The following is a 12,865-nucleotide window of genomic DNA, read 5'->3' as shown; positions in this document are numbered from 1 at the left end:
TCCGAAGGTTGGTGGAGCATTGGCGAAGTAAGGGATGATTGATATTTCTAACAGCGCCATACGCTAATACGCCATACGTACAACCGGCGAAAGAAACTCAGCGGGTCTTTTTTTTTCGTCAAATTATTTATACACATAATTGTATATGAATAGAAACAGCCAGGAGGCGATCGTTTCATTCCCAAGGTGTGCTATCAAACATAACCTCACTAATTGTATCGTAACCTTTCGCACACAAGCGTTCCTTAACAATTTTTTTAAATTTCGCAAGAGAAGCATTTTTAACGCTTTCTGGAATCCTGTTGTAGAAGCGTATACATTGCCCAACAAAAGAGTTACTGACTCTGCAGTCGAGTAGCAGGAGTAACAAGATTATGTTTGTTCCTTGCACCAAAGTTATGAGAATCACATTTTCTCATAAAAACATTAATATTTTTCCGTACATACAAAACATTACAGAATATATATTGAGAAGCAACAGTCAATATCTTAATTTCTTTAAATTTATACCTTAATGATTCCTTGGTTCCTTGGTTATAGATTACGCGAATAGCCCTCTTCTGCAGCACAAATATAGTATGGTATTTTAATTTTAATAGGTTAATTAAGTTTGAAGTTAGTCGTTAATTCCTACGCTGCATCAATAATAGTCCTATTATTTAAAAACCTATGTCACTGTGTATCGGAGAGATTTCTTCCCGAAATTCCGAAGCGATGTTAGCTTAAAATTTAATTGAAGCGTGTAAAATGACAGTTGAAAAGTGCTCGCAAGAGTCTAATTGAATAAAGTATATATTGCTTTTTTTTTAATGATAAGTATTATTTTAATAATATTAATTATCCTTCCACTGTACGTTCTCTTTTGTATTTTTGTGTCAAAATGCAAGATTAATATTTACCTCTAAAGTTAGAGTTATTTTTTTTACTTCTTAATACCCGTTAATATTTTCGGTTAATAGATCCTCACTTTTCCCTGTACCGAAGGAATATCGATTGTATAAAACCGCTGGAATTTTGGTTTCTTGGGGTTTCTTGACTACAATTTTAAATACGATTTCAGATAAACCATGATCACCTTATTCCTCATCATAACTGCGGCTATTGCACAAGAAATACCGACACCGGCGAGTCTTCTTGCACCAAGAAACTTCAACTACCATCCATATCAAGTGCAGTTTTTGAAAGAAACAAAAGTGGAACCGACCAAGTGAGTAAAGAAACTATTAATACTTTGTTTGCGTATTTGTAAATTAATAGTTTAGCATCAAAATAATGGTATAGTAACAATAATAATAACTGATAATACCTATAAATGCTTACTAATTAAGAATAGGCCTAGTTTTTCCTTGAAAAGAAGATTTGGCGGTACTTTATTGCTGGATACCTGTGTGCAAGATTTTAATTTAAATTAAATCGAATTATTTTATTCAATATAAAAGCATTACACTTACTTATTGATTGTCAAATGAAACACTACCACCGGTTCAGAAAAGAAAATACCCGAGCTGAGAAGAACCGTCGAAAGAAATCTCTGAGGGTCTTTTTTTGTCAAATTTATTATTTACAAATATTAAATTTCAAAGCATTAAGATACGTGTAAGCTATACAGGATGCTTTTTCTTCACCACTAAATATGAGATGTATTATAAAAACGAATTATGTATATATGTGGATAGGAAAAACTGCTATAGAGCTGAAATTGTACTTTTGGAAAATTTGATTTAAAGTAAAAACTTTAAACGATGTGTATTCATTAGTGCTTACGTGATGCTATAATAAAAATTTCAATTACAAAAAAACATAATTTTATCTTATATATTTCAAAACTAGTAATAATTATGAAATTTCGGCCAATAAGTCACACTAGTTTCATCTATCAATATATTTTCGACAGCCATTGCTTTACAAGTCAGTAAACTAATGACCAATTTCGCCACGATTGCTATATAAGATCTATTTTAAGTCATTTGTACAAGTTTAATACTATTTTCATTAAACAACAGTCGTTAGCTTGGATAGTTAAAAGTTCCGTCCGTCTGTTGTATTGATTGCTCTTACTATGGATTTCCCATTAGCAACTAGTGATTATCAATGATAACGATCTTGGCTTTGATTAAATGTATCAACGAACAAACTGACAAATTCATAGCATACTATTTTTTATTCTGAATATATATTTTAGTCTAGCGGTATTCTTGAATCCTGCTTATCTGGAGTACTGAGCTAAAATTCCGTAAAGGAATTCTCAGGTGCAGCTTAAAGTCAAAAAGTCGTCAATGTTATAATCTCATGGTGAGAAATCATGTCAAGTCTTTGGTCCTATGCCTGAACTATATTGGTCATGTCGTATAAAGTCAGGCAAATGTCTATCCATAAACCTGCACAAAAATAGTATGAAAGGATAAACTTAAAATATTCTTCTTGGCTGGTACAGTACATTAAGCAGAATATTTACGGATTGTAACTCTTTTATGAATAGTATGCACAATATCACTCAGAATAGTCAATAAAATTCAAATCTCATATTTATGTCTTGCAGGAAAGGACCAGTTCTGTTCCCAAACGACTCACCACCAGCACCCCGACGGCCTCTTGTGGTGACATCCCGACCTCTCATCGAATCAATCATCAGAAGCGACCTAAATCCCAACCCACCCAACAATTCCATAGCTCAATCTTCCCAGATTAATAATATTTTCAAACCCTATCTGAATTCTAATCAAAATTTCGGACAAGATCTTTATGATAAGGATATACCAGATACCTTTAATAATGTTGAATATCAAGCAACTTCCTACAACAGCGTCCCTTATGCCGATACGATTAAAAATAGGGGATATAATGGATTCATCAGGGATAATGGTTACAATAATTATGAGGTACGTACTTGATTTTTAACTGAGTGATTTATTTTATTTATGCGATTGATAAAAGATGATAAATATCCTGTGAGGCTTTACGCAAGCCCTCTTAGGTAGGTATCACATATTCTACCTCCAAACAGCAGCACTTAGAATTGTTCCGGTTCGAAGGTTGAATGAGCATGTACAGGTACAAGTTACTTCTTCTTAGTTCCCAAGGATATTTACATTGCTGGTGTAAGGAATGTTTAGTATTTTTTGAAAATTTTTACTTCATCACGCTACTCCAGATCGGGCTTATAGGATGATATTTCAATCGACCGTAGTTCTCTCAATATATTTTCCTTTACTGAGCATGAGATGAAAATAAAAACAAATATACCAATAAAAATTGACACTTTTCTAGATTTTAATGCGATCTTAGGGTAAGATCCACATGTACCATTAGACCATCTGGGTACTAAAAATCGAACCGAATTATAAATATTCGTACAATAAACGAAAATTCAAAGTTAATTACACAAAGACAGTTTTATAAAGGGGTTAATTAAGAGGCTCTTTGTGTTTCACAAGAATTAATACCAATTGATGGCGCTCAAATAGATGAGTTCAAATCATAATTAAGAGAAATTGTCGAATTACAGCAAAGCCACATGATACCAAGTTTGTTTTAATAACCTTTCTTTTCGTGGAAATAAATAACTGACAATTTATTGTGGCTTACTGTTGAATTTAATTGACTTGAACACTGATTATAAGTATTGCTTTTTGGAAACCCAGGCGGGCTTCCACAATACCACATCATTGTGACACAGGGGACATAAAATCTTAGTTCCCAAGGCTGGTGGTGCATTGGTGCTATAAGGATTGCTTACTGTTTCTTATTGCGGCAATCTCTGAGTGCGATGGTATGGTAGGGATGGTACCACTTACCATCAGGTATTTGCTCTTTTTCCCGACTTTCTTATAGATTTGCTTATTTGCAACGAATCCTAACAAATATTTAAAATAAAAAAATAGTTTGTTTATGCACACACGTCAGCGATACAGAAAAGAACATAAAATATTTAATATCCGAACTACCCCCTAAGTACTAACTAAACTATCAAGCAAACGCATTCGTATCACACAACTATCCAGAATATTACCAACCTTTGGATAAGGAACAGCAAACACAGCCAAATGAAAAATGTAAAAGATCTTTGAAGTTCTCATTATTTGATTACTAACAAGCGTTAGAACTTGGAGTTATGGCTTAATATGTCCTACTTTTACAAGTTAAGTTTCACTGAGTTTGAGTGACAATCTATAGGGCTAAGTAGGGCATCTTCCTTATTGTGGTTATCCAGCATGACTTGCCCTAGGGCGAGTTGAATACAAGTGTCGGGCCATTAAAATAGCGAAAAGTTTTATTTTACGCGTCATGTTTGACGACCTCCATGGTTGAGTAGTGTGTACACCGGTTTTCATGAGCCACTCCGAGTTCCCGGGTTAGCTTTCCGGCCGAGTGGATGTAGAAAAAGTTCATTAGTTTTCTTTGTTGTCTTGAATGAATGTGATGTTGTCCAATATTTATTTATATGTATTATTTATTTATTATGTAACAGTCTGTTCCTCTATGTATACCTATTTGTCTCTGTTCGCGCTGATATGCTACGGAATAAGCTCCCAGTAAATAGGAAGTCGTTCACTAAGCTGACCTGCTAAATCCTAAATCTGCGAGAAAATATTCAGAGAAATCGAACTTTTTTTTATTTTTACTGCGATATTCAAACTTTTTTATTACGAGATTAATTCACACTATTAAACAATTATTTGAATTTTAAATAACATCACATTAATGTCTTCATAAAGTTTTGCTTAGCCTCATGTTTAGTTGGTTGAGCCTTTATAAAGCTGACTGCGTTATACTTCAACCATAGTATGACCAGAATCTTAAAGCATGTCTAAATTTTGTAAGAATTTCTGTTTATATATTGCACTGAGTGTAAAGTCGTAAAGTGTGTCGCTTGCAGTGCTTCATGAGAGATCGGTATTCCGAGTATCATAATAGTACTATCAAGTTTAACAAATATATTTCTAGATTTAAAAAATATGTTTCAAGAGCAATATGTCTGGCTTGCATTTTATTGAATGCCAAAACATCAAAAAGTATATATTTAAGATAACTTTGTTGGTCAATGTATTGTATATATGTACATCTAAAGTTCAAACTGGTCATAATATACAACCGAATCTTACTAGATTCGGTTATATATTAATATGATATATGGATACATCTAAAGTTCAAACTGGTCATAATATACAACCGAATCTAGTAAAGATTTTTTTTTTTAATAAGAGAAGCAGATGCTGAAGTTGTATTTACCAAAAATCCCTTCTTGGGAATATCCCAAGAACAACTTGAAGGAAGTCAATGGGTAATGATCATATCAAAACAAGAAGCTAGTTTTTATGATTTTATATCAAGACAAGAAGCTAGTTTTTAGCAAACAAATAAACGAAATTAGATGCTATGTGAAATATTATACGTAATTCCTACATAAATCGCTGTTTTCGAAGCGTCTCTAGTCGAAATAATGCGATATTATTATTTTTTCTTTGCATGCGCCCTTATGGCGTATGATTGATTACACTTCACACAGGTGTTGCCGCACGATAAATCCACAACTGTTGTTTGTCATTCTGTAATTGTTCTATTTAAATGCACATTTCTATTCAATCGTAGCTCGGTGTGCATTGAGTTCAATTCTCAGTGGATTCATGTAGGTAATACAAAATAATGTGGTATTTATTAAATCGAAATATTTTTTCAAAGAGATTTTTACAGAATTTTTTGAATTGTACGAAGTACTATATCATCCGACTTCTTAATTGCTACACGAGTTCTTGCAATTATTTAAACAATAATTTATCCTCTGATTGGTCCAATCTAAATCATCCACGCAATAATAATATAGTACCGATAGTTCCTTCTACTACAGGCATCATCCTGCAACTTCATCACTTTACATACATTTATTCAATTACAGAAAGCTGCAATACTGAACACATGTAGAACAGTGAGAATTTTTATGCAGTCTGATAAAGATAGTATTACATTGCCAAAACATAATACTAATTAAAATTTTAGATTAGGACCCAGATTATGCTCACTTGACTTCGATCCGTGATCAATACTAACCGGTGTACACCAAGATTTGCAAAATTTAAACAAATAATAATAATGAAGCCTTTACTTCCATAAGCTTATTTTCCATTACTAATGTTGGTATTTCTTAGTAGTTTGTTAGATTTTAGTGTTCTGCTTATGTTTAAATGTTAGTTTTTGTTATTGATTATGTACCCCTCCTCGGGTGAAGGCCTCCTCCAGTCCTTTCCAATCATCTCCGTCTTTTCGATATTTTTCCAGTCCTTTTCTGTTAATTCCGTTAAGTCGCCTGCCTATAGTCTACTTGATCTCCCTAGCCTTCTTTTGCCGATTGGCCCATCAAACCATCCACTCAAATACATACAATTTCATTGAAATCAGTCGATTCGGTCACAGTAAATTTCAACTAATCGAATCGTACAGAAACCTTCTCCATTAGCAGCCCGTAAATGTCCCACTGCTGGGATAAAGGCCTCCTCTCCCTTTGAGGAGAAGGTTTGGGGCATATTCTACCACGCTGCTCCAATGCGGGTTGGCGGAATACATATGTGGCAGAATTTCGTTGAAATTAGACACATGCAGGTTTCCTCACGATGTTTTCCTTCACCGCCGAGCACGAGATGAATTATAAACACAAATTAAGCACATGAAATTTCAGTGGTGCCTGCCTGGGTTTGAACCCGAAATCATCGGTTAAGATGCACGCGTTCTAACCACTGGGCCATCTCGGCTCAACCTTCTCCATAAAACGATTAATATATGTGACAAATTTCAGGATAATTGATAAACCGGTGTTGGGGTCAAAAGTCAACCTTACCCCTTTTTATATAAAATATAGAGTATCCTTTTATAATGATAATTAAATTGAATACGTGTTGAAAAAATTGTGTGTTTTTTAATGTAATAGGACGGACAAATAGGCCACCCAATGGTAAGTGGTCACCACCACCTATAGACATTGACGCTGTAAAAATATAAACCATTACATCATACCAGTGCGCCACTAACCTTGAAGGCTAAGATGTTATGTCCCGTGTAACCAGATCGCAACAATACTAAGTGTAGCTGATTGATGGTAGGATATCTAATGAGTGGGTGGTACCTTTCCAAACGGGTTTTCCCGGACTCCTCCCACAGAATAAACAGTTAAAATGATTATATTATATTTATTTACAGGAACGAACAGTATTACCGCCAATATACAAAGCATTATCGGATAACGCTCAACATAACCTATTGAATTTACATAAACAGAAACTTTACAACAATTACCAGGTATGTTATATATTTCGTACTCATTAAAAATAAACTGTGTCACGTGACTGTGTTTAATTGAATATCTACGCTATATATTTAAATAATTTGTATGGTTAAACGCGCCATTCAATAGAACTACTAACCAGAAGTGAGTTATTATTATAGCCTTATTTATAAACGGGCTATTCATTGAGGAATGTTTTAGGTTAAATATATAGTTTCGTTTGCCTCACTGGTCTAGTACTCACACGAAAGGTTTTGTCGTTTCTTAAGGTTATGAAGGCAGGGAATTAACGATGCACTTGTGTTTTCGAACACATTCTATAGTATGTCTGTCGTCACATTCATGTTCTCTGGAATCGGGTAGATGTTGACGGCATATATAGAAGTGTCCATATCGGACTACCTCCTTTCTCGTACGTTTGCTGCGTAAACACTGGTTACCACTACCACTGTCACTTTCAGCCTTACTATATGTTTTATTTGCACATGAAATTTCGAATGCAAACTCGCAAACGTCAGTCTCGTGAACAAGACATTCGTAGATAATGTCGAAATATCGAGCTCCAACAAATAAAAATAAAAAACATGGTAAATATCCCGTTTTAAATACTGTTAGTAATCTGTATTATGTTTAAATAATTCTAATTACATTACATTTAATAGCAATAATGATATGTATTTTCGCGTTGCTTAAAGAAAAATTAAAAATACGTTCATATCGTTCTATTTTTTATTATTGCACGTTGAAATTAATATCCTATTAGCACTGCTATTCTAGTTAAAACTCACTTCTTAAAATCACTCGATCATTAAATGCTTCAAGTTGACCTACAGTGATACGCAATTTTGATACTTGTATCCTGTTAATGTTATTATTGTTATCGTCAGTATCGCATATCACGTCTGAGACTTTACTACTGTTCTCAGAGAATATCTCATCTGTTATTCGAGTTAGGATTTTATAACTGATTTTAAGTTTTTTTGTTTTATCGTTTCTTAATGTTCTTAGCTGTGATTATAAAATAAAAGGCAGATGAAACGCGCTGAGCATTACACAATAAAAGCGAATATACTATCAAAATCGAATGTGAGTTCCTGTTAGTAACAATTAACAAACTGTTATACCCTGTTCAAGTTAGCTTGATCTTTTTGACACACGGGCTAGTGATGAGAAACAGAAAATATAACACATATAATAGTCGATGGAACGATGGAATGCGTAATTCAAATTAGTTTTTTTTTTTAACTTAATTTTCTAAAATGAGTTATATTAGCTAAAGAGACCCCAACCAAAAAGGTCCCCGTTCGTAACAATAACATAACAACGATCTTTAATAAGGATTTTTGTAATCGATAATTGTAGCAGTTCCTGCATGTTATTCGCGTCCCTACCGTCCGACCGATGTAACATTGTACAAGCGCCTATTATTTTCAGTGTTTCTATTTAAATTTTACTTCGAAGCAATCATATATATTAGAAAAAGTCTTAAAATTTTCGAATAACGCTTGAATCTTTATGAACTTTTGTATTATATGTATTTTTTTAAATATTTTTAAAATCATTAAATTAAGAAAATAATCTGTTCGTCATTGCAAAGTTGTGTCGATCAAACAAAATTACATTTGTCAAAAAGATCAAGCTAACTTGTACAGGGTATAATATGTGAATTATTATTAATGAAAGTGACAGCACTTTTGAACTATTAACAAAAAGACGCTTCTCAATATGTGCGCTCCATGTGTATTCTGTTTTATAATTTGAGGTATTTAATATCAACGCATTATATTAAGACAACAATATTGGATGTAATTAAAACTAAACTTAATTTCTTAAATTTTTCATCATTAACTTTAACCATGATGACTTTCTGTCCGTTTCTTTAGTCTATTGACTTTAATTTGTAATAATCGTTAGGACAAATAACAATTGTTGCGTTCCTCCGAAAATTAATTCCCAGTAGTAGCCTAGAGCTAGGAAATTGATAAGTCTGTATTTGAACCCTGAAATCCGGCCACGAGCGAGCCAATAAAACCATTGACGTAATTATAACAACATTTATATAAACATATATTATTATATAAATTAATTTTCAGCCGAAAAATCTGGATTACGATAACCGTTACGAAAACAACGACGTATCCAATGAAAACCACAATCCTGAATACGGTAGCAACGAGGTATGATATTTATAATTAATTTTATGGTTTAAAATATGTATTTAAGTATATTTGTTGGTCTGATTATTGTTACGATATATTGATACAATAAGGGTACACAACTTTTCGATTGATGAACAAACTTAACACTGGTAATGTTTAATATTGAAAATCTCAGTCTCGCTAATATATCTGTATTATAAATGTAAACTTTCCACTTGAATCGTTCTGTTTATTGGCGAAAATCGTATTAAAATCCGTTGCGTAGTTAAAAAGATCTAAGCGTATAGACGAGATGCGACATTTTTTTTATACTATGTAGAGATATTGCAAACATAAGAATGAGATTATATCGTATATGGTAAAGCTTACTTGGTGGTAAGGCTTTGTGCAAACCTGTTTGGGTAGCTACCACTCCTTATCAAATATTCTACAAAAGGTAAGGTATACTTTGTGTTATTATGCGTTACCACAAGAGATGTGTCTCCTAGTAACATTTCGGATTTTAAATAAACATCTTTACCTATGTTTTGTTGTTTACATTCAAGTCCGTATTATGTTTGTCTATGGTAACCACCATCAGATGGACCATCGGCTGTCTGTTTAGAAAAAGCTGATTTATTGATTTGAATCAGAATCACCATCAGATATAACAATAGTTTATTAGTTTATATTGTTTCTTATTCTTAATAGTTAAATGTAAATGTAATTACAACGTACATTAATATCACTTATTTAGGAACATTGACAACCAAAATAATTTCAATGAAAAAATTAAAAAACAATATATTATAATCAAAAATTTTATTTAATTATTATTATTTTCAGAATCAAAATTACGCTTTCTCTTACGCCGTAAGAGATCACAAAACGGGTGATGATTTCTCACATTCGCAACAGAGCAGCGGTTCAGCTACAAACGGAGAATACAGAGTTCGACTACCGGACGGTAGAACACAGATCGTTTCGTACACAGCCGATGAAAACGGCTACAATGCTAATGTTAGATATGACGAAGACAAAGTTAACAAAGACTTTTACAACATAAATAACTATAATCCAAATCCTAATGTATACAACAAACCAAACACAAATGTAAATATTAATCAAAACAGACAGACAATACCAGTCAAAGAAGATTTAGAACAATACAATTCTAAAGAATATTACGACTATACAGCCGATTATAATAATAACTACCAACCTTATAAATCTAAATTTAATTTCAATCCAATTTCAACGACCGTATCAATTCCAGTTAGACCCGCTTACGATGACATTAAAGATCTATTCACAAGAGCACCGAGTCCTACTCCATTATATATTGACGATGTTTCAGCAGGTAGTAACAAAGAGGTTAAATATGATTCGACAACTGAAAACGTTGTACTGATTGGTGGAAGAAATGTTTATAATAATTTGAAACCTAATTATGTTGTGACGAGTCCTCGTCCTATCAGTTTTGTTGCGTCAACTCCAGCTTCGTACTTAGCGTCGACTATAGCTAGCTTAAGAGATCGTATCGCCGCAAAACCAGTTCTTTCGGAAAGTTTTATTAATAGGATCAATAAATATTTGACTTTCTGATATTTTAATTAGGTAGATATAACTATCTCGTATAAAGATTTCAAAAAAATATCAATAGATATTATTATAAATAATGTGTTCGCTGTATCATATAATTTATTTCGAACTTAAGTTTTTTTTCTAAAAAGTAAGAAAGTAGACAAAGGTAATAAAATATTCGTCTCATTTTATATTTATACTAATAAATCAGGACACGTATTTTTTTAACCTAACTGAAAAAATGCTAAACCAATAGGGCTAAAATTTTATGTAAATGTTTTTGTATATAATATAATTATATATATGTTTAGATAAGGTAGCGTTTTCTACTAAATATTGATTTTATAAATCATCGACGTACTACAAGTAATTCTATACCACTGAAATTAATATTATGTCGACTATCCGATAACAATTATCAGATCGATCTCATATCTGCGTTACAATAACTAAATTGAACCATCTCACTAAACTACATATATCCGTCAATCGTTTCTTATTCAAGATTTCCTGGAATAAAGCGAGAAGTCAAGGCTATCGGACATAATTTATACATAAATATTGCATCTCTAATCTATCTAGCGATGTTCTAAGTTTTTTTTAAGTTTAAGTTCTTGCGAAAAGTCGACGAAACGCCCAAAAAATTGTCATAAATATTCATCGATCATTACCACTGATTTAAAGGAATTCTACTAAAATTTCGAAAAAGTATTGCAAGACTGCTCTTGTAGTAACGTACTGTAGAAAATACGAGTTTATTTGAAACATCAACAAAGCTAGTAGTCTTTTTTATGTAATACATAGGTCTGGCTCTGAGGCGAAAGTTTAACGGCAAACCAATGTCGACAACTAAAACAAAATGTCGCAATTGAAATCCACACAGTTTCCCGCCCATATTTGACAGTTAGAATGCTCAGTACAAGTTTTTTTTTTTTAATATAAAATTTATTTGTAACAGGTCATACCTGTTTAAAATATATTTTATTATATATGTTTATTGTATTGTATTATATCTGTTTATTGTAAGAAATGTGATGACAACATTATATTGTAAGAAAAAATGTAAATAATTTATTGTTTTTATTAAATTACATAATTAACCAGAATGTGTTTTGTTTTTTGTAACAAACTTCAACACCTAAACGTAATTTTAATTAAAGAATGAAAATAGGTACATATTATAATAAAAACAATTTTGTTTCATTAACAAAGGTAACCTGATAAAGCTTAATGATGTAATTTTTCAGAGCGTTTTTTCTGTTTTGAGTCGTAATGTAAATTTTGAAGTTATCTTTAACATTCATATTTATAGTAATAACAACCAGACTTGGATATAAATGCTCTCACCTCTTATACGAGCTCTTTGTCGTACATCTAACCTGGATCATACAGTAACAGCCTCATTATATTCCACGGCTGGGCAAATTCTCTTAATATGACTAAGGATTTAGAAGGTATAGGATCCAAGCTTGCGTTTCAGAATTTTTCCAGAAATAAGTAGCAACGAAAGCACCTAACCTCGAGATATTACATCGTGATAATGAAAATTAATTATTTGTTCAATGTTTGTCCAACATTTGTCCTGCATGCGTTCTTTGGAGAAATGTTCTTCGTTCGCCCGAGAATCCCCCAAAAAAAACGTATTAGTATGATTGGGGCTGTTAGCTATTATATTAAATAAGATATATTTTTGAAACATTGGTAATTGTATCACTGAATTTAAATAGAAATAATCAAATCGTTTGCTGTTTAATGAAACAATTTTTGTATACGCCATTGGATAGCTGTTCATCTCGAACAACTCGAACTCAAATTGACCGTTCAACGAATCTTTTCATAACTCATCTCATCCTAAAAAAACTGCCCGTAA

The 12,865-nt window shown here is 32.5% G+C and overlaps 1 protein-coding gene across 1 annotated transcript; it reads left to right on the top strand.

Annotated features, from left to right (window-relative positions):
* The first annotated feature begins 1,067 nt into the window (after positions 1-1,067).
* LOC125073867 (putative uncharacterized protein DDB_G0282133) lies at positions 1,068-11,016 on the top strand. Its single transcript, XM_047684949.1, has 5 exons — positions 1,068-1,207; positions 2,540-2,879; positions 7,189-7,287; positions 9,367-9,450; positions 10,258-11,016. The coding sequence occupies exons 1-5, from the start codon at positions 1,068-1,070 to the stop codon at positions 11,014-11,016; spliced, it is 1,422 nt and encodes a 473-aa protein (XP_047540905.1).
* The last annotated feature ends 1,849 nt before the right edge of the window (positions 11,017-12,865 follow it).

This window comes from Vanessa atalanta, chromosome 26, assembly GCF_905147765.1.
Source record: "Vanessa atalanta chromosome 26, ilVanAtal1.2, whole genome shotgun sequence".
NCBI lineage: Eukaryota > Metazoa > Arthropoda > Insecta > Lepidoptera > Nymphalidae > Vanessa > Vanessa atalanta.
The sequence above is the reverse complement of the archived record's forward strand: the minus strand, read 5'-3'. Positions and strand labels throughout refer to the sequence as shown.